General features: G+C 43.5%; 1 protein-coding gene across 1 annotated transcript; it reads left to right on the top strand.

The window, feature by feature from the left end:
- The first annotated feature begins 4,305 nt into the window (after window positions 1–4,305).
- Window positions 4,306–19,927, top strand: LOC134220502 (cytochrome P450 4c21-like). The gene is made up of 5 exons (XM_062699569.1): window positions 4,306–4,660; window positions 4,719–4,971; window positions 5,037–5,163; window positions 18,961–19,152; window positions 19,212–19,927. Exons 1-5 carry the CDS (start codon window positions 4,306–4,308, stop codon window positions 19,791–19,793), a joined length of 1,509 nt encoding a protein of 502 aa, XP_062555553.1. The 3' UTR covers window positions 19,794–19,927.
- The last annotated feature ends 3,564 nt before the right edge of the window (window positions 19,928–23,491 follow it).

Here is a 23,491-nt window from a genome sequence, read left to right on the forward strand (position 1 = left end):
GAGGTTATAGACGGCCCATGGCTTGTGAGGATGATGAACCGCAAACGCGATGATGGGCTTTCGGCCTTCGAAGTGGCGACGGAACAGCTGAACGCCATCATCGACTTTGCGTCATCGAAGCATAATATCAGTAAGGACCTCAAGAGGAGCTTACTGAAACTTCTAAAGTCGATGTTGGACGCCAAGCTGGAGAGGGCGGTCGGGACGGCCAAGTGTAAAACCGTGAAATCCGAGGAGTCGAGGTCTACCCAGACTGAGGCTCAAGGATTCGCGGGCTCGGGCAAGGTCGAATCGACCGAGGGCGTGCCAGCGAAGACGGTGGTGCCAAAGTCTACCCAGACTGAGGCTCAAGTATTCGCGGGCACGTCGGGGGTGACTGCTCCAATGGAGCAGACACAAAAACGGGGGAGATAGTCTCCAGGGGATGAGCTCCTTGGGGGCCGCTATAGAACGCGGAGGGCTACTACCCCGAACAAGGGTAGTGGGGCTGGGAAGTTGAACCCCGGCCAGGTACCTCCAAAACCGGGGGAGGAAGGACCTGGAAAGGTTCGTCCACCCAGGAAAGACGATGGTAAAGGGTTACGGCAGGCTGAAAGCTCTCAGCCACACCAGACCAGGAAAATAGAGGGTCAAGAACAAGAGGAAACCGAAGACGTCAAGGGCCGAAAAGAAGGCCCAGGCGAATGAGGGTAGCAAGAAGTCTAGGGTAGGCGCCAATCGCTCCAGGGGCGATGCCCTAGTCATCACGGCGGACGAGACGTTTTGAAGGCGATGAGGAGTGACGTCAAGCTCGGTGAACTCGGCGCCGACGTACGTCGCATAAGACGTACCCGGATGGGCGAGATGATCCTCGAGCTGAAGCGGGGCGTCTCGCAAAAGGGCGCCGCCTACAAGAAGTTGGCGGAGGAGGTCCCAGGCGAGACGGTCAAGGTGAGGGCACTCACTACGGAGGTGAATCTAAGGGTTAAAGACCTGGACGAGATCACCGAAGTCGAGGAGCTCGTCACGGCACTGCAGCGACAGTGTGAAGTGGAGACGCCCACCGCAGCCGTTCGACTACGGAAAGGTCCGGCTATCTGCAGCGGACGCCTCCAAGGTAGTCAAGTTAGGGAGCGTCAAGGTGGGATGGTCGGTATGCCCTGTGGGCATATACGAGCAACCCGAAGTTTGCTTCAAGTGCCTGGAATGGGACTGCAAATGCCCTGATAGAAGCAATCTCTGCCGACGCTGCGGATTGAAGAGGCATAAGGCACAATGCTGCACGAACCCTCCCAATTGTTTGATTTGTTCCAGCAAAGCTGTGAGCCCGGCGTTTAAGCGTGCTGCAAAATCACAGTGCAGGTAACGCAGCTGGCTTGATCGGCCTCGCCCGAGTGTTTGGTGTGCGCAGGTTTAGAGGAAACGGCGGAACACGTGTTGTTCGTGTGCCCGCGTTTTCGTACAATGCGTGACCACATGCTTGCCACATGTGGTCTGGACACTACCCCGGACAACCTAGTCCGGTGTAAAGATGAAGTTGGCTGGAACGCCGTTTTATCGGCTATCGTCCAAATCGTCTCGGAGCTACACAGAAGGTGGCGCATGGACTCGAAGAATGGCTAGTTCAGGTGCAAATAAGAGGTGGTCCAAGGGTTCGGAGTCGGCTTCATGGGTCATACCGGTGGTGATGCCCTGTGGTCGAACTCGATTCTTTTATCGAACAAGTGGCCGCGCGAAGAACAACTCTTTCCACCTTCCGAGGACATAAGGCGTGGTAAGGCCATCTGTAAAGCCGGCAATGCGCTGGCACGATACCATGGTGTTCTTCTAAGAAAGCGAGTCACGATGTTCGATGCTGCAAGGACACGCAGCTAACCTCAAGGGTGCGTTGTGCACTGGCCCCCCTTTGATGCATTAGTTTCTGGTTGTACCGAAGGGACGATGGGCTTGGCGGCAATGGAAACGGTTTAGATGGGGATGTAGTCCTGCCTCCCTCGTTTGCTGTTGGAGGTGGTCCCTAACCCCGCACTTCCAGGACAACCTAGGATGTCTGTTGAGCAGATTCCCCCTCCATTGCTAGAAGAAAAAAAAACAAAAAAAACACACACACACATACAGATATCACCTCAGTTCGTCGAGCTGAGTCGATTGCTATATAACACTATGGGTCTCCGGGCATCCTATCAAAAATTCGTTTTTGGAGTTATCATATAGCCTTTCGGTTGTACGAGAAAGGCAAAACCCTTCCGCCTTATATTCTTTGATATTTAAATTCAGAATATAACGGGGTAGAGGTTTTCATTTATTTTATTGATTTATTTATTAAAAGTTTTCAAAGCATTTTGATCGAAAAATATATTTCCAGAAGATGAAAATATTATTGATAATTGATAGGTAATTTTGCAAAAATATTAACAACTGTAAGCGAATGTTATTATTTCTAAATATTTGGCAGTGTACTCATATTGAGTTCTCTTATATACAAAAATCCGCTATTTGACTCACTTCTAATCTTTAAACACGCTTTTGACACAATTGTTACTACCAATTTATTTTTCGTGGGTCGATTATTACACTAGATTCAATAAAACAATGAGTTAAGGCACATCCACATTCACAATCAATTCACATACAAGCTACATACAAATAAATTATTAGCTAGCATATTATCATAGACAGAACAAGATTATTAATTAATTGCGATTACCAAATGTTTTGCAATAGAAATACTGCTCATTACACTAGTAAACATAAGGTCATTGGGTTGATCTCACCAAAGAATTCATCTTACTAAGGGCCTTGTTCCGAATAACCACCATAGTCCAACGCCAACGTAATCAATCCGCAGCTAAACAAGTTAGGTCCTCCTGCCATAAGATTCACTTTACAAAGACTTCATTTCTTTGATTAAAAAAAAAAAACAGATTTCAATTTGCAAGTAGGGGGAATGACGGCTTTGGCAGGTTTTGTTCTATTATTGACAGGGGGTTTTTAAGTCTGACTAGGTTCAAATTTGACCTAAACATTCTTTGCATATCCCCCTGACAAAAACCCCCCTGACAATAATAGAACAAAACCTGCCAAAGCCGTCTTTCCCCCTATTCAGGTTTCATTTTTGACCAGCCAAAACAGAACAAAACTACAAAAATAATGGAAACTGCACCGAAGTAAAAACAATCGCGTCCGCCCTGCGAAAATTTAAAAATTCTGGATCAATATATTAAACACAATTCAAAACCTCTTGTATTTACCATTGCTTTAGGTATGGCTTTAATAAGAACTCTCATTGCCCAGAGTACAGCCATAGCTAGAAAGTAGCACACAATCAGAATTAGGATCGATTCACCAGTTAGGATCTGGAAGGGAGCTCTCGATACTGCACACCAAATTAAATAAAACTGTCGTCATGCAACAGTTAATTTCCAACAAGGGAAAACAATCAACCGAAGCGCTACCTGAAAAGAACAAATTTTATTTTGCGTGTTACTGTTGTTATATTGCCTTAGAAAATTTTCTTGCCGACAGTTCTGTTTTCGGCTCACACTGTCAGCTAGATTTCGGCTCGGTTTGACATACACATTTTTTTAATCTGTTTCTCCCTCTCAGGTTAAGGTCGCCATTACTGGTGAATCTAACCTAATTGTGGATCGAACTACTTTTATAATAATGTTGCTTAATATGATCAAAGTTTTGAAAAAAACTACAACATCCATGGGTGAATAACGTAAGTCATGTTACATATACGAGCATTTAATTCCATTTAACAAGGAATGTGATTTCACCTCTAAAAGAGTATTGAAACAGACTGAAACACGTTAATAAGCTATCAATGTTCACCTACTTTTAAGTATCCTTGATCGAATGTAATTGAATTTATTGAAATAACTGGAAATGAATCCAACCATCGCTCTTTCAATTCACATTGGATATGGCATCGAGAGACTCAATCACTGATACATATGGTGAACTGCTGCATAGTGGGAATGTCACTCAATCACTGATACATATGGTGAACTGCTGCATAGTGGGAATGTTGCATTCAAAGGTTTGTTTTAATGTTGGTCTCCATGGATACAAATCTCTGCTGAAGAATTATTACTTAAACGTACTCATGCTAGACCACTTGTACTGAAAATACGTGTCATGGATACCAAAGTAGCTAAAATACCCTTACTAAACTAGCATGAAAAGCACGCTATGACAAACCACTTTTCTATTTTGGACAACCTCATTGGCGGGCAGCATTTCCAGCATTAACAACTATTTAACTGCGCCGGTTGCAACGAACAAACTGCAGTTTAATGTGCCGACCGCAAGTGACCAAACATGTTGATCCTGCTGGGCATCGTTTTGGTGATTCTGCTGATCTTGCTCATCGACGGCACCAGGAAATATCATGTGGCCAAATTTGCCCGTTCGATTCCAACTGCGCATCCCAACTACCCGGTGCTGGGTATGGCCACGATATTCCTTGGCCACAGTGAGGAACGTAGGTTCGAGAACTTTATGCGGGCTCTTCGTCGAGTGGATCGCATCGCCAAGGCATGGCTGGGTCCGCAACTGATCTTCCACGTGGCCCATCCCGAGCTGGTGCAGAAGATTCTGACGGATCCGAACTGCTGCGAGAAACCATTTTTCTACGAATTTTCCGGGCTCACTCATGGATTGTTTTCTGCGAAATGTGTGTGACGAATATTTTGATTATTGGAAAGTGTTAATCATTCGAAGCATCGTTCTAGATTCTGTGTGGAAACCGTACCGAAAGGCTCTTAATCCTACAATGAACGTGAAAATATTGAACAGTTTTGTGCCGATATTTGAGAAGTTTTCCGAACGGATGGTAGAGAAGTTGAAGTGTCAGCCCGAAGGGATTCCGGTGGATATATTGGATTTTACTATGGAGTGTGCTTTGGAAATGGTGTGTGGGACTACGCTTGGGACAGATCTCAAGAAGGGCTGTGGAAAACGGAAGTTTCTGCAAAGTATGCATGTGTATGTACATGTGACTGGCTGTTGAAATACTAAAAGAAATGTTGGTTAATTTGTATCACTTTCAGATTTATTAGTAGGGTAGCTACCAGAACTCTTAGTGTCAGTCTGTACAATGAGACGTTCTATCGCCTGACGAAAGCCTATGCTGAAGAAGAGGCCGCAAGAGAGAATTGTCTGGATTTTTCTAAACGTGTAAGTATACTGTTTAGTTTTGCAATTGTTTTAAAATTAACATTCCAACATTGATTACATCCGTTTTGCCTTTCTCGTATACAAAGTATACGTAAAGGCTATATGTTTGCTCCAAAAACAAACTTTTTATAGAAGGCTCGGAGACCCATAATGTTATATACCAATCAACTCAGCTCGACGAATTGAGGTGATGTCTGTGTGCGTGTGTGTGTGTGTGCACCAAAAGAGCAAAAAGTCTAGCTCACTTTTTTGTACTTACCTTTGATCGATTTCTTCGTAACAGGTTGCATTCGACGCAGTATTCTACCCCATTGTTTCGCCCCATCGAACTATGGGCTCAGAAGTTATGGCCAAAATATATTTTTTTTCATACCAAAAGTGCGTAGAAATTACTCACTTACTGATAATGACGCTTCTTCATTAAGCGCATGTTAAAAGAAAACCTACATAGGGTAAATCACTACTTGGGCCTATGGACCCGATTCCCGGCTCACTGCACAGAAAACTAATGAGTTATACTGTTTGGAAGCCGTAGGTTTATGGTTGATAATTTTTAAAAAGTCTCCCTTTTATCTCGCACAACACTCAACATTCTTCAACCATTTATTTTACTCCTAATCGATCCAATTATAGAAAATGAAAATGTAGATTTCAAACTTTCGCTCTTCGTTGCCACACCAATAAGCCGGAGTGATTCTTTCCACTTTTTCCACTGCTTTAAGCTGTTTTTCACCACACAATAATGCTAAACTAAGGCACTTCACTCTTTTTTGACCCCTTCGGGAGTGTCTATAATTTCGCTTTTATTTGTTCGTATCACTAGGACTTATATAAACATATTGGAATGCATTTTGAAACGTATCCTCAAGCCGAACAAAAAATCACTTTGGCCCAAGAACTTCTAGCCGTACAGTGCTGCCAAAAGGACAGGAGTCTTATTTTAGTATAAAGGTAATCCTTCATCGTAAATAGGAAAACTGTCTAATACGTTGACGCTTTCATGTTATTTATAATTATTTATTTATTTATCATCAGACTAAGGCCGGAGTGGCCTGTGCTGCACATAAAAGACTTCTCCATTCAGCTCGGTTCATGGCTGCACTTCGCCAACCACGCAGTCTGCGGAGGGTCCGCAAGTCGTCCTCCACCTGATCGATCCACCTTGCCCGCTGTGCACCTCGCCTTCTTGTTCCCGTCGGATCGTTGTCAAGAACCATTTTCACCGGATTACTGTCCGACATTCTGGCTACGTGCCCGGCCCACCGCAGTCTTCCGATTTTCGCGGTGTGAACGATGGATGGTTCTCCCAACAGCTGATGCAACTCGTGGTTCATTCGCCTCCTCCACGTACCGTCCGCCATCTGCAACCCACCATAGATGGTACGCAACACTTTCCTTTCGAAAACTCCCAGTGCGCGTTGGTCCTCCACGAGCATCGTCCAGGTCTCGTGTCCGTAGAGAACTACCGGTCTTATAAGCTTTTTGTAGATAGTCAATTTGGTACGGCGGCGAACTCTATTCGATCGGAGCGTCTTGCGGAGTCCAAAGTACGTACGATTTCCAGCCACTATGCGTCTCCGAATTTCTCTGCTGGTATCGTTATCGGCGGTCACCAGTGAGCCCAAGTACACGAATTCTTCAACCACCTCGATTTCGTCACCACCGATACAAACTCGTGGTGGGTGGCTCACATTGACCTCTCTTGAGCCTCTTCCTATCATGTACTTCGTCTTCGACGTGTTGATGACTAGTCCAATCCGTTTAGCTTCGCTTTTCAGTCTGATGTAGGCTTCCTCCATCCTCTCAAAGTTACGTGCCATGATATCAATGTCGTCGGCGAAACCAAATAACTGGACGGACTTCGTGAAAATCGTACCACTCGTGTCAATCCCTGCCCTTCGTATTACTCCTCCAAAGCGATATTGAATAGCAGACACGAAAGACCATCACCTTGCCGTAACCCTCTACGGGTTTCGAAGGGACTCGAGAATGCCCCTGAAACTCGAACTACGCACATCACCCGATCCATCGTCGCCTTGATCAACCGTATCAGTTTATCCGGAAATCCGTTTTCGTGCATTAGCTGCCATAGCTGGTCCCGATCGATTGTATCATATGCGGCTTTGAAGTCGATAAATAGATGATGTGTGGGCACGTTGTATTCGCGGCATTTCTGCAATACCTGACGTATGGCGAGCACCTGGTCTGTGGTAGAGCGTTCACCCATAAATCCCGCCTGGTACTGCCCCACGAACTCTCTTGCAATTGGTGTTAGTCGACGGCATAAAATTTGGGAGAGTACCTTGTAGGCGGCGTTCAGCAATGTGATTGCGCGGTAGTTGCTACAATCCAGCTTATCGCCCTTTTTGTAGATGGGACACACGACACCTTCCATCCACTCCTGCGGCAGAACCTCATCCTCCTAAACCTTGGTAATCACCCAGTGCAGCGCTCTAGCCAGTGCTTCACCACCGTGTTTAAACAGCTCTCCTGGTAGTTGGTCAACTCCAGGGGCTTTGTTGTTTTTCAGCAGGCCGATCTCCTCCTGGAGTTCCTGGAGATTCGGAGCCGGAAGTCGCATGTCCTGCGCGCGTGCTCCTAGGTTCATTACCATACTGCCACCGTTGTCTGCCATATCGCCATTCAGGTGCTCTTCGTAGTGCTGCCGCCACCTTTGGATCACCTCACGCTCGTTCGTAAGAAGGTTCCCGTTTATGTCCTTACACATATCGGGCTGTGGCACGTGGCCCTTACGTGAACGGTTCAACTTCTCATAGAACTTTCGTGCGTTATTAGCGCGGTACAGTTCCTCCGTCTCTTCACGGTCTCGATCTTCCTGCTGGCGCTTTTTCCTCCGGAAAATCGAGTTTTGTCTGTTCCGCGCCCGTTTGTATCGTGCCTCGTTCGCCCTCGTGCGGTGTTGCAGCAATCTCGTCCATGCTGCATTCTTCTCCTCAACTAACTGCTCACATTCGCCGTCATACCAGTCGTTTCTCTGATCCGGAGCCACCGTGCCTAGTGCAGCGGTTGCGGTGCTTCCAATGGCGGATCGAATATCTCTCCAGCCATCTTCAAGAGATGCTGCGCCTAGCTGCTCTTCCGTTGGGAGTGCCACTTCCAGCTGCTGCGCGTAGTCTTGGGCTAGTCTACCGTCTTGTAGCCGCCCAATGTTAAGCCGCGGCGGACGACTCCGACGCGTGTTGATCACCGTCGAGAGTTTTGAGCGCAGACATACTGCGACGAGGTAGTGGTCAGATTCAATATTCGCACTGCGGTAAGTGCGTACGTTCGTGATGTCGGAGAAGAATTTACCGTCGATTAGAACGTGGTCGATTTGGTTATTTATAATTATCTCGATTTTAAAAAGTAAAACAATCACGTTGTCGTGGAATGTGAATATTTTTGTTTACGTCGCATTTTCTACCGTCCCGAGAGAGAGAGAATGAGAGTAAGATGTAGAGAGATTGAGTAAAATATTGCGTATGCCGAAGAGACTTGGGGTATGCCGGAAAAGCCATCGCTGTGACTGAAATGAGTGCTGCACCATGTTAATTTAAATCAAATAAAAACTTTTTCAAACGGAGTTTAGCAAGAATAGCTATATTTTAAGCAGAGGTGAACCCCATTGCAGTATTACACGTAGAGGTGTGCGCCACCGCCGTCAGTTTTTGGCACGCCGCCACCGCCGACAATTTTGCATCGTCGCGTCGCCGTTTTGATATTTGTCACGCCGCTGATCTATAATTTTCCACGCCGGTTCAAATTCAAAGAAGTCCGCAGAATTTCCTGATATATATCCCCAACTCATAAAGTTGAAACTCCACTGAATTTTTCGTGAAACTATCAACGATTTCCTTGAAAAAACTAAGAAGAACTTCGAGTCCGAATTCCGTTGGAATTGCTAAGAACTCCAGTTGAAATAGAATGTTGAAATGCAAAGAATTCCTCGTTAAAATAAAATTTTCGAACAGAGAAGGGTCGTTTGGCAGAAGGTCATTTGGCCGAAAGCCAAATGTAGTTTTGCCAAATATGAAACCGTTTAGCCGAAGACCATCTAGCCTAAAGTTTTTTCGCCGAAAATGTCATTTGGATGAAACCTATAGCTATAGTATACATACAGTCGAAAATGTTGTTCGGCCGACGAGTTTGGCTGAAAAAATCCGTTGGCCGAATAGCTCAACTTGTCGAAATGGTCGTTTGACAGGACATCCGGCCAAAAGTGTCGAAGTGTTTTGCAGAAAGGTCATTTTCGTGCCAAATGGCTCTTTCTGCAGAACAACCATTTCTACCAAACGGCATTTTCAGCTAAATGATTTATTCGGCACCATAATAAAGACATAAAAAAATATTCGGCTAAACAATCATTTCCGCCAAACGGGAGTTTCAGCTTACTAGGGCAAACAACTTTTTTGTCCAAATTACGATTTTGGCTGTATGTCGCTTTCTACCAAATTATATTTTTGGTCAAACCATTTTGGACAAACGGTCAGTTCAATTCCCAATACAATTCGGCTCACTTTACTATATTTATACGAATTACTTACGACCAAACGATGGGAAGAGCTATTTAGCCGAAAGGGGTTTGGTCGAATACACCATTAGACCAAAACCCATCTGGCCGAACATGTCATTTAGCGGAAATGGTCATACGATCAAAAAAGTCGTTTGGTCGAATAGGTCATTTAGCAAAGCATACCTTTAAAATGCCAAATTGAGGAATTTACTGTATATTGACGCAAATTTGTACTTGGGATTAGTACCTTTTCCTATACAGTAGCAGTTGTATTGGGCAAGTCCTTACAATCACGAAAGGAAGAGGGGGAATGTTAGATGGGAATCCATACCAACTTCATCGATGTTTCGGGTAGGAAAATTTGTATTAGTGGGTAAAGTGAGTATGTAATAGGGAGCTCTATTCAACAATATAGAGCGATTGTCAATAATATTATATGCTGGAAAATTATTTAAAATATTCATTAATTTACTTACAAACCGTCCAAAGCAGTTCAAGTAACCCGCATCTTGCAAATGTTTCGCTACATAGGGGAACGGCTTGCAACTTCATCTCATGGCTCCTATTTCCATCCCATCAAAAACAAAGCAATGGAGAGAAATTTGGTTTGTTTATTGTTTTTGTGAGCAGTGAGCACGCATGTTGACAAAAAAAAAGCGACGAATTTGGTGCCGTATTTATTTGTTTAGCGATGAGATGGGTATATGTACAGTAAGATGGAGATCGGAACAGTTCCCCTATACCGTTTTGACTTAAATCCCGAACATGACTCATATTCCGAATACGGCTGAGAGATTCATATGTCGTGTAAATTGATGGTTTGGTGGTTTGTGAAAATTTAAAAAAATCGCGTTGTATGATGGGTGTCCGAAATTTAACGTGGAGAGAATTTTCAAACGAATACAAGCTATATAATATGAGACATGTTCGGAATTTGAGTCAAAACGGTACAAAACACGTTCTATCGCACACTTTTTCATCGAACGCTATAGAACTAGAAACTCGGATCTCGATAATGTTCTGCGTCCTAGCTAAAACACGTCCAATCGCGCATCAATCAATTTTCTCACTAAATCGCGCGAACTGTTTGCCCACTTGACAGTGTGGTAGTAGCGGATTGTGTTAAAATAATAATCGGAGATACGATTATTATTTTAACACAATCCGCTACTACCACAGACAGAAACACGATAAAACAGACACTGATTGATTTTCATTTCGTCCGTACAAAACAACAAAATAGGACCGCCCGAACTATTTGCTTATTGTCAGATTCTGTGGATGTTATACACTCAAAATAATCCACACGTCCATGCTACGTGGAAAATCACGTAGATCGCAGAAAATGAACTTCTTTACAGTTTTATCTGACAAAGGTAGCCATTATCGGACATAATATAGACGTTACACGAACATCCTGTCGCTTTTACGGTTACGGCTTCATCACTGTTACGTGAAAATCATGTACACGACTGATGTTCATTTTGACAGCTAATACTTGCATTCATTCTAAAAATGTACTGATCAGGCTTCGTGCCCAAAAAGATTTGTTGCTTCCTAATTTTAAAGTTAAACACAGTAACATTATTATTTGTTTGTGAAACACCAACTGTATGGAAATATCGTAGATAGAAATATGTAAAGGTAAATTAGGGATAACCAAAAATGGTAGCTAATTTTTGTGTTTCAAGTGTATGACAACCGGAGCTAGCGAAGCAAAAAAAACTACGCCAGTGAGAGATTATTTTCTAAATTGTGCTTGAATCAAATCGTACATAAATGTTTGCTTATATTTACAGGAAGTTAATTGAATCGTGGAATTAACTCAGATGGCTGTCCTGGAACCCATGCAAAAAAATGCAATCAATTCTTGTCTACCTACACATCCACTATCAAAAGTTATTTTACAAACTCTGTTGGGAATGACATTATGAATCGAGTTAAAAAAATGTGAACTATTTTAAATAAATGTACCTAGTTGAAATCAAGGTTAAAATATCTAAAAAGCTAGAGAAGTTTTTATTTTTTATTTCACTCGATGAAATATTTGGACTAATAATAGTCAACGAAAAATAACTTGTATTTTATTCAAAATATTAATAAATTTCACTGAAGCATCATTGAAAAGCTACCGCATCATATCGTGTAAGTCACCAAAAAATCACGTAGCTGTCACGTGACACTCAGGTGAAGTGAGTGTTCATGAGTTCATTTTTTGCAAGTAGTTACGTTTCACGTAGCACTTACGTGGAAAAGGTGATGGAAAAAAGCCACCTATGTTTTCACGTAATAATGACGTTTGGATTATTTTGAGTGTACACTGCGCGGCTGTTGTAATGTTCCAAAATGGGTGCTTGCACAACACTTCTCGCGGCTAATCACTGTCGAAAGATATGACCGCACTAAACGATACAGCACAATGCTATTTATCAGGGTTTGCAGAAATCGCTCTCAATAGATAACAAACAACGATAAAAGAGAGGCACAAACCTCTTCGATAACAAGCCATGAAAACGAAGCTATCGCACTTGTATACAAGTTGGAATAAAACTGATTCAGATACGCGGCGGGTTTGATTAAACGCGTTGTTCTCGCTCATTTTATGTTGGGGACTTGTTTTACACAACTGGGCGAAAAAAATAAATAGAACAGGGCCCCCCCGCAAATGGGGTAGTAGAAGAAATTTATCATGGGTTGTAGCCCCCCGAATCAGTTCATTATCGTAGCAGCTACCGAAAAACTTCTCTCATGGTGTGCTACCTATCGAGAGTGTATACAGACGTGATAAGTGAGAGATTTTCTCATTCTCCTTTGGATTCAAACCCTTATATTTACCCATAAGAATCAAGTAAACGGGATGCAGAAAGCGCAGCCATACCTTTCCTGCATGGTACGCCGCGTACAATTTTTAGAAAATCAGACAATACTAAGCAGAAACACGACAAAACAGGCACTGGCTGATTTTCACTTGGACCGCACCGAACAGCAAAGTCGGACCGCGGAAGCTATCTGCTAACTGAGTAGAAACCCGACAAAACAGGCACTCTCGTTTGACCGTTGGCTCGTAGGCAAATTATTGGCCGAAAATATTCATTTTCATTTATTCAGACTGAGGCCGAAGTGGCCTGTGCGGTATATAAGAGTCTTCTCCATTCGGCTCGGTCCATGGCTACACGTCGCCAACCACGCAGTCTACGGAGGGTCCGCAAGTCATCTTCCACCTGATCGATCCACCTTGCCCGCTGCGCACCTCGCCTTCTTGTACCCGTCGGATCGTTGTCGAGAACCATTTTCACCGGGTTATTGTCCGACATTCTGGCTACGTGCCCGGCCCACCGCAGTCGTCCGATTTTCGCGGTGTGAACGATGGATGGTTCTCCCAACAGCTGATGCAACTCGTGGTTCATTCGCCTCCTCCACGTACCGTCCGCCATCTGCACCCCACCATAGATGGTACGCAGCACTTTCCTTTCGAAAACTCCGAGTGCGCGTTGGTCCTCCACGAGCATCGTCCAGGTCTCGTGTCCGTAGAGGACTACCGGTCTAATTAGCGTTTTGTAGATTGTCAGTTTGGTCTTGCGGAGTCCAAAGTATGCACGATTTCCAGCCATTATACGTCTCCGAATTTCTCTGCTGGTATCATTTTCGGCAGTCACCAGTGAGCCCAAGTACACAAATTCTTCTACCACCTCGATTTCATCACCACCGATGCCAACTCGCGGTGGGTGGCTCACATTGTCTTCTCTTGAACCTCTTCCTATCATGTACTTCGTCTTCGACGTGTTGATGACTAGTCCGATCCGCTTGGCTTCCCTCTTCAGTCTGATGTAGGCTTCCTCCATCTTCTCAAAGTTACGTGCCATAATATCTATGTCGTCGGCGAAGCCAAATAGCTGGACGGACTTATTGAAAATTGTACCACTCGTGTTAATCCTTGCTCTTCGTATTACCCCTTCCAAAGCGATGTTGAATAGCAGACACGAAAGACCATCACCTTGCCGTAACCCTCTGCGGGTTTCGAAGGGACTCGAGAATGCCCCTGAAACTCGAACTACGCACATCACTCGATCCATCGTCGCTTTGATCAACCGTGTCAGTTTATCCGGAAATCCGTGTTCGTGCATTAGCTGCCATAGCTGGTCCCGATCGATTGTATCATATGCGGCTTTGAAGTCGATGAATAGCCCAAGTAACATTTTAAGTTTTATTCCGCTCTAAGAATGGTTTTCAAGATCAATTTATAAGATCTAACAATAAAACCGAGTAATACACGGCAACCTTCTGATGACCACTATAAGAGTGAGATATTGCCAAGTGGCCCTCTCCAGATAACCACTATAAACCTATTATAAGAGCATTTAGAAAAAAAAGGGAATTTGGCTGCGGCAGCTGTCAAAATGTTGCATTAAAAAAGAGAAACAAATCTTTGCAGAAAAATAATAACAAAATGGATTGTTGATGAAAATTATGATGATGACAACAAAACAATATTTTATTTCAGGTTGTTTTTTCGATTCAGTACCATTGAAAAGAAGTGCGCTTCTGATGTTATGGTCAAATGTTGTGAAAAAAATAAGGTTGAACACCACGCGCCGGCCATATAACGTAGTTCAGGGAAATAAATCGAAAATATTGATTACCACAACATCTAGGATGTCCACTAAATCGATTAGTATTTTTGCCCAAACTATTAATTAATAAAATTATTTATCGGAAAAAGTATGATAAGCGGTGAAAATTTCGTTAAATCATGCATTTCAGTGATATATTTCGCTGACTGCGAAATGCTTTTCCGTTTTCAATATGGCCATCATGGAATTTGATCAGAAAAATTTTGCTTTTATAAAACACCGTCATAAACTCTTCGCAATACAAACATTCTTATGGGGGTAATTCATTTGACCACATTATGACCATAAATTGTAGCTTTATTCGAGCGTTGAAAATTGGATTTATTACGCTCTTCATCACTACCCTAAATCTGTTTATATGGTCAATAGGCATTTGACGTTTGAAGCATTTTTCAGCAGATTTATGGGAGGTTTATTGATAGCAATAAGAGCGCCAATAAAACTGTGCAATCAGCTTCGTGATTGCTGTCATAAGTCCGCAATAAGAATTAGATAAATCCAAGAAGCATGGAAATTGTTACTTGGGAGATGATGTGTGGGCACGTTGTATTCGCGGCACTTCTGCAGTACTTGGCGAATGGCGAACACCTGGTCCGTGGTGGAGCGTTCGCCTATAAAACCCGCCTGGTACTGCCCCACGAACTCCCTTACAATTGGTGCTAGTCGAGGGCATAAAATTTGGGAGAGTACCTTGTAGGCGGCGTTCAGCAATGTGATTGCGCGGTAGTTGCTACAATCCAGCTTATCGCCCTTTTTGTAGATGGGACACACGACACCTTCCATCCACTCCTGCGGCAAAACTTCCTCCTCCCAAATCTTGGTAATGACCCAGTGCAGCGCTCTAGCCAGTGCCTCACCACCGTGTTTAAATAGCTCTCCTGGTAGTTGGTCAACCCCAGGGGCTTTGTTGTTCTTCAGCCGGCCAATCTCCTCCTGGATTTCTTGGAGATCCGGAGCCGGTAGAATTATGTCCTGTGCGCGTTACCCCAGGTCCATCACCATACCGCCATCTTCGTCTGCCACATCGCCATTCAGGTGCTCTTCGTAGTGCTGCCGCCACCTTTGGATCACCTTACGCTCGTTCGTAAGAAGGTTCCCGTTTATGTCCTTACACATATCAGGCTGTGGCACTTTCGTGTGTTATTAGCACGGTACAGTTGCTCCGTCTCTTCACGGTCTCGATCTTCCTGCTGACGCTTTTTCCTCCGGAAAATCGAGTTTTGTCTGTTCCGCGCCTGTTTATATCGTGCCTCGTTCGCCCTCGTGCGGTGTTGCAGCAATCTCGCCCATGCTGCATTCTTCTCTTCTACTAACTGCTCACATTCGCCGTCATACCAGTCGTTTCTCTGATCCGGGGGCACCGTGCCAAGTGCAGCGGTTGCGGTGCTACCAATGGCGGATCGAATATCTCTCCAGCCATCTTCAAGAGACGCTGCGCCTAGCTGCTCTTCCGTTGGGAGTGCCACTTCCAGCTGCTGCGCGTATTCTTGGGCTAGTCTAGCGTCTTGTAGCCGCCCAAGATTAAGCCGCGGCGTCCGACTTCGACGCGTGTTGTACACCGTCGAGAGTTTTGAGCGCAGGCATACTGCAACAAGGTAGTGGTCGGATTCAATATTCGCACTGCGGTAAGTGCGGACGTTCGTGATGTCGGAGAAGAATTTACCGTCGATTAGAACGTGGTCGATTTGGTTTTCCGTTTCTTGGTTAGGTGATCTCCATGTGGCCTTGTGGATATTTTTGCGAGGAAAGAAGGTGCTTCGGAAATTTATGCATCGTTGGCCGTTGTTATTCGATACGGTGTGCAGACTATCCGGGCCGATGACCGGTCTATACATTTCCTCCCTTCCTACCTGCGCGTTCATGTCACCGATGACGATTTTGACGTCCCGCAGAGGGCATCCATCGTATGTCTGCTCCAGCTGTGCGTAGAACGCTTCTTTCTCGTCGTCGGGTCTCCCTTCGTGTGGGCAATGCACGTTGATGATGCTATAGTTGAAGAAACGGCCTTTAATCCTAAGCTTGCACATCCTTGCGTTGATTGGCTGCCACCCAATCACGCGTTGGCGCATCTTACCCAGCACTATGAAGCCGGTTCCCAGCTCGTTGGTGGTGCCACAGCTTTGGTAGAAGGTAGCCGCCCGATGCCCGCTTTTCTGCACTTTCTGTCCTGTCCAGCAAATCTCCTGCAGCGCCACGACGTCGAAGTTGCGAGGATGTAATTCATCGTAGATCATCCTGTCGCAACCTGCGAAACCTAGCGACTTGCAGTTCCATGTTCCAAGCTTCCAATCGTGATCCTTTATTCGTCGCCTAGGTCTTTGCCGATTATATCGAGTCGCATTATCTCTTATATTGTTCGTAATTATTGGTTTTCCAGGCGGCTTATTGGGCCTGCGCAAACCTCCTGTCTCGCCGGGGGGCCATCGTGTCAGGGCTGTTTAGCGTCCCACCTAACACCAGGACTTGGGCTTGTGCGCTTTGAGCGGCACACGGTCGCTTTGGCGGAGCCTACTTGCGGATACATGCAGCTTTTTATAGAGGTTTAACAGGGCCCACTGTCAAACCCCACCGCATCCTAGGCAGGCGCCACAACTCGCAGATGGCCTGGGGAGGGATCGTCAAGCCCTTGGACATAATCCCTGCTGCCCTCCAATATATCGAAAATATCGTACTTCGAAATAGTCTTTTGGCCGAAAAGGTTATTTGACCGAAACGACTGAATGGCCATAAAGATTCGTTCTACATTGGGAACGAATCTTTATATATGCAGTCTTCGGTTTTTTCGAAAGGATGACGAGGGATACACCAATGTTTGTCTACGATGCGCAACAATCACAAAATAGATAGATTAGAAGCAACATTATTAATTATCAATCGTATGAAAGCAAGCTCGCTTATCATAATGCAGGAGAGCATCGCAACTGTGAGGTGTTTCCAATTTGAATATTATATTAAATGAAAATGTGATGATTCAACATTGAAATCAAGATAATCTTTATCATGCCATGAAGCACATAATCCGAATAGGTTATTACGATGTACGATATTAATGTTATCTCTTTTCATGGCATTCTTTTCATTATTAGAACATTGCTTTTGGGTTGATAGTATTCCGAATACTTTTTACCAAAAGTCGAGCAACTTCAACGACATGTAAAAAGGAAACCGAAAACACCAAAACTGAGCATTGAACATTTAACTGAGGGTAAATCTAGGTGAGGCATCACCTTTTTAAAAATCGATATTTCTTCAAAATAATCCGATAAATGAAACTTTACTTATTGTTATTGATAGTTTAAGGAATCATAGTGTAGAAGACTTTTGAAAGACAAAAAGTCAGTTACATACATGTTAGAAAAAAGTCAAATTCGGGTGCGATGCCACACTGCCAAAAATATCTATATAAGATATATGTTTCACCGTTATAATTTTTTGCAATAGCTCCAACCTAAAATAATCGATATAGAACCACACATAAATTAAATAATTGCTAATTTGAGACCACACATAAAGTTTATTTGGATATATTTTATTAGTTGTTCGCGTGGAGAATGATTATGTGTGCTCTAAATTTCAACCAAACACCAAACAAATTCATCGTTTAATAGTTAACAGCCCGAGCGCGGTGTAAGAATGGATTTTGTTCGAGTTTGTCGAATCAATATCAATACAATATCAGTTACATACCTTTAAAGGTTCCCCCAAACACACGCGATACGACAGTTGTGACGCGATTCTATCGCTTGGCGACAGCGATTCTGTCGCCGTTGGTATGGAAGTGTAAATAGAACATTGCCTGCAGCGACCCAACGATAGAATCGCGGCGGCTAGTTGTCGCCGTCGCGGCGATGAAATCGCTTAGGTCTGGGGCAGCCTTAACTCCTTTCTTTTCTACTTTAATATTGTTTACCCCAATCTCCAATTAATTATAAAAAAACAATTTCAGCTCCTGAACACCCAACGCCACTAGGGAAAATCTTTTGTATAATTCCAACGCGAATCGTATTCAGATATACAATATAAGTCGCGTGACCCCTTGTTAGATCAAATACTGTTATACTATCTTCTGACGTTTCGATGTTCCGTATAACAAATAAAAAGTGTTATAAGGGTACAATTTTTGCTACCCGAGTTACACATATGTTATGTGACCAAATGGTATCCTGTGGTTCAGAGCAAATATTTAAATCACAATTGAAATAGCCTTTATGAATTCTTGGTATACGATAGAGGCAAACAAATCTTTGAGGAACGAGATCATAAAAAAAATCAAGGCGACCTCACCAACATATTTTCTATAATAAATCAAAGATATAGTTTTGAAGATATGGTTATAGTTATAGTTAATAGGTTTATCTTACTTGTCTTTATAAGAGTTTGTACAATTCCATTTAATTCCACTACTTTATTGTATCCTTGACAGGTACGTATTTCAACCTCAACAGTAAGGTCGTCTTCAGTGTCTCGTACTTGACTCGATTCACCTCGACTTCACATTCCACTAAAAGCTTAAAATAATTTTCGTATCACGTTTATCTTGATAGAAACTATTTATTTTTACAAATATCGCAGAACCAAAATTATTAGCAAGCATAGGTGGTGATATGTTGTCCCTATATAATGAAAATGCATCGACTTGTTTTATATTCTCAGATCATCGAGGAAAGACGCCAGGTGCTAGCAACCAAACCACAGAGCAATACATTCGAGGAAAACGACGAAGATGATGGCTACACGGTTCGGCGCCCAAAGCTGTTCATCGATCAAGTCCTAAGCGACAAAAATTTCGAAGCCGATTTTTCAACGCAAAGTTTAAGCGAACAGATCCTTACCATCATGGGGGCGGTACGTTTTAAGTTCCTTCATCACTAACTTCTGATCAGTTATTTTGCACATTTTAACAGGGCTACGATACCTCCGCCAACATGGTCGCTCACTGTTGCCTTTTTCTGGCAATGTTTCCGGAGATTCAGGAAAAGCTTGCATTGGAGATCCAAACCGTACTTCCGGACAGTGTGCAGGACCTGACAGCCGACACGCTGAAATCTCTTCCGTATCTTGACAAATTCTTCAAGGAATGCTTGCGACTCACCCCGGTTGGATCCACCATTGCGCGCGTCAACATGACCGACATCGAACTCGACGGGTGCCGCATTCCGAAAGGGAATATTTTCGTTTTCAACTTTTTCGTTCTTCACCGACGGAAGGATATTTGGGGTCCGAATGCGGAACAGTTTGATCCGGAAAATTTCTCCCCGGAACGCGCGAAGGGAAGGCACCCGTTTGCCTTCCTACCGTTCAGTGGCGGGTCGAGAAACTGTATTGGCGCCAGGTATGCCATGATAAGCAACAAGATAATGATCATCCACCTGGTGCGCAATTTCCGGCTGAGAACGAAGATTCGCTACGAGGATTTAAAATATCGTATAAATGTTACGTTGAATTTGGCTTTCAAGCATTTGATAACGCTGGAAGCCAGGCGCTGACATAAGAAGGCAATCACATTTTCCCGGAGTGGGTTACATATGCAGTGTGCTGGCTGCCGGATGCAGTTTCCTTTGTTGAGCAAAAACTGGTGACATAAATAGGTTATTTAATAACGGTAAACAGGCAATATAGAAAGTGGAACGCAAATTGAAATCCGAAAGCTTCATATAATATTATAAAATATGGCACCTATTGTGTATAGAGGTTGGCTTTGGACAAGGTATAGCTATAGCAATTACGAGAGGGCAAATAAAGTTTTTGCCGGATTCCGGCGTCATAAAATCCGAAAATCCTTTCGAAATATGCTTTAATCGACAATTGCATAGCATTTAATATTATTACGAATTAAATTTAACCGGAGATATACTCTTTGATCACTTTCTATTAGTAAAAGTGTGGGTCGGTAAGGTGGGGCCCTCCTTAGCCGTGCGGTAAGATGCGCGGCTACAAAGCAAGACCATGCTGAGGGAGGCTGGGTTCGATTCCCGGTGCCGGTCTAGGCAATTTTCGGATTGGAAATTGTCTCGACTTCCCTGGGCATAAAAGTCTCATCGTATTAGCCTCATGGTATACGAATGCAAAAATGGTAACTTGACTCAGAAACCTCGCAGTTAATAACTATGGAAGTGTTTTAATGAACACTAAGCGGCGAGGCAGCTCTGTCCCAGTGTGGGAATGTAATGCCAATGAGAAGAATGTTCAGTAAGGTAGTGGCAGTCATAAGATAATTTTTGCTTATGAAAGGTGTTTTCTGGATCTTCTCGCAAATCTTCTGAATATCCATGGAGAAATTCTCCTGAAGTTTCTTCTTTTGATTTTCTCTGATTTTCTTTGATTTCCATAGGAAGTTGTCCTGAAATTACTCAAAAAACGCTTCTGACATATCATCTTTATGTTAATTTTATTTTCATATGAATACTTAATTTTAGAAATGGCGGAATTGAATGGAATACAGTCAAACCTCCATGAGTCGATGTTCTGTGACTCGATATCGACTCATGGAAGCAAATTATGCCATATTTTAAAATATTTTCTGGGTTACTGTGATGGTCCCTCCAAACGGCTTTCCAAAGATTTGCTATTCCTCATCTCAATATTTCCATGAGTCGATGGTCCCTTCAATATCGACTCATGGAGATTTGACTGTAATACGATGTAGGGGAAATGACGACTTTGGCAGGTTTTGTTCTATTATATAATTAATTTCATAAAATTTGGTCAACAAAAATCCCCTGCCAATAATAGAACAAAACCTGCCAAAGCCGTAATTCCCCCTAACTCGTTTTATGACAAGTGAAGCCATTTCGCTAAAAAGCTCCAAATAATTTTCTATTCACAATTTTATGATTCCCCTTGCATGGTTTGGCCCACAGACATTTTTATCCAACACTTTCCGACACGACATGCAACGATGATTACAAACGACATGAATGGTGCCATTTTAGCAATTTAGCTGCCACATGCAATCCAATCAAAATATTACAAACATCCTTGTCAGTCACTGTCGACCTCTAGTTAGAAAACATCGGGATAGTAAATTACTGGCTCGTGTCAACATGTTTTTTCACGTCTGTATTTATAGACGTAAGTCAGCCTACGCGAGAGGATGGAAAATTTCCGGCTCCTACTTTTTTTTCTTATTTCAGGCTCAAATAAAATAAAGGTAAGAATTATCCCAATAATCGTTTATACATACAGGCTGTAAATGCAGTCAGGATACATTGAAACTGTAAAACGTGCATAAAATTAAAATACACGTGAAAAACTCCACCTGTATGTAATAAACTGTACAAAAAACAAAACAACGTTCATTCGGATAAGAACACTTTTTCACGAAACATTCAACAACAATTAGGTTTTGGTTCCAGCCGTTGTGCAAAAGTGGATGTCTTGATGCAGAATTTCGCGTGACGAGAGAATCAGAGGATGAAATAAGTGTCAGCCACAGCTACAGTCCGATCCCCGAGCAACCATCCGTAATGTTTGGAAAATCCGCCAAAAGTTTTTTTCCTCTCATGTGATTTTACGTCAGCTTCAGACTTGAATTTGAATTTTTTTTTCCGCGACGTGAGATATGAGATATGCTGGCCGTATATAATCCCACACATGGGAAGAGAATATTTTCCGGCAGAAAAATGAAGTTGCGACTTGTGCAGAGATGTACAGCCACGGCTATATATCTACCATATGTCTGCTCTACTAGACCGAGCATTTCATCAAGTGCTACCGCCACATCGTAAATCAATCTTCACGAGCGATTGGATTTTTCGGGGCACCCAACTCCCCGAGGTTGCCGAACTAAAACTCAGATGAAATTTCATCACAACCACGACGATGGGATTGAAATTGATGACATCCAGTCTGGTCTGGATCAACATTATTTCTCGCCTATTTGAGCATTTCAAGGCTGAACGGCATCAGCTATTTGATGTGCGAATTGGTTGTGGATTTGGGTCAAGAAATTCCCATTTGCATTTGAATTGATCAGGGTGAATGTTCCGATAGTCGAGGATGTTCCTGTAGTTGCGATAGAGTTGTTTTTACACAATCTATGGATTAAACGCAGCAACCCATTTAGTCTATCAACGTGCTGAACTGTCATTACACGAAACAAAAGAAAACAGGTTGAGATTTGCATCAAAATCGATGAAGTTTTCTTAAAATAGTTTATCTTTTTCTCTGCTTTGCACCAATAGTTGCGGTAGTGTTCCTATACTTGCGAGTCCTATATGAAAACAACGGGACTCGCAACTATAGGAACAAGAATTAAAAAATACCGTAATTGGAACACTGCACCAATAATTGGATGCATCATTTAATGTAAGCGGATTCCATATCTGCTGCGATTGGATTACATTTCGTTGAAAATATAATTGATGTGCTTTCAAATGAACACTTAAGGTAAGTGAAATTAATTACAGGCCATTTGGCCGAATGCCACTAGGCCGAACAGACCATTAGGCCGAAACCCATCTGGCCGAAAGTCGTTTTGCCGAAAGGGTTGTTTGACCGAAACGGCCAAATGATCCTTTCGGCTGAATGATCCTGTCGGCCAAACGACCATTTCGGTCAAACAAACCTTTCGGGCCAAATGATCCTTTCGGCCACATGACCCATTCGGCCAAATGACCCTCTCGGCCAAACGACCCTCTCGGCCAAACGACACTCTCGGCCAAACGAACCCATTCGGCCAAATGACTTTCGACGACCGTTTCGGTCAAACAACCCTTTCGGCCAAACGACTTTCGGCCAGATGGGTTTCGGCCTAGTGGCATTCGCCCAAATGGCTTTCGACCGAATGGGATTCGGCCAAATGACCCTTCCCCGTTATTCTAGTTGGGGAACTGGTCTCGGATAACCTGCTGGGCGGACGCCATGCAACGATTTCTAAACCGTGTTTACACTCACCAAAGCGCTCGTTAAGTTGTTTGATCCCTGCCAGAAGGTGGACCTCAGAAGATCGTGTCGTGGGAGGGGTATTGAGGATCATCCTCAGGATTTTGTTCTGTACTTTTTGGAGTTTGAGGTGATGGGTTTTAGCGCAGCTCTTCCAGAACGGCATGCCGTATTCGATCACGGAGAGGATGATTTGCCTGTAGACAGCAAGCTATTTCAGGCACAATGAGGGAAAGTGTACAGCCGTTATAACAAAACGTTGCACACTGTCACCGTCTTGTCAACCTGTTGCCGAAAAATA

Source organism: Armigeres subalbatus, chromosome 3 (assembly GCF_024139115.2).
Source record: "Armigeres subalbatus isolate Guangzhou_Male chromosome 3, GZ_Asu_2, whole genome shotgun sequence".
In the NCBI taxonomy this organism is placed as follows: domain Eukaryota; kingdom Metazoa; phylum Arthropoda; class Insecta; order Diptera; family Culicidae; genus Armigeres; species Armigeres subalbatus.

Excerpts from the sequence above, each read along its gene's own strand:
- LOC134220502 (XM_062699569.1), top strand. The coding sequence starts at position 4,306 with ATGTTGATCCTGCTGGGCATCGTTTTGGTGATTCTGCTGATCTTGCTC. Across the intron at positions 5,164-18,960 it reads GTCTGGATTTTTCTAAACGT|ATCATCGAGGAAAGACGCCA; the intron begins GTAAGTATACTG and ends TTATATTCTCAG. Across the intron at positions 19,153-19,211 it reads TCCTTACCATCATGGGGGCG|GGCTACGATACCTCCGCCAA; the intron begins GTACGTTTTAAG and ends ACATTTTAACAG.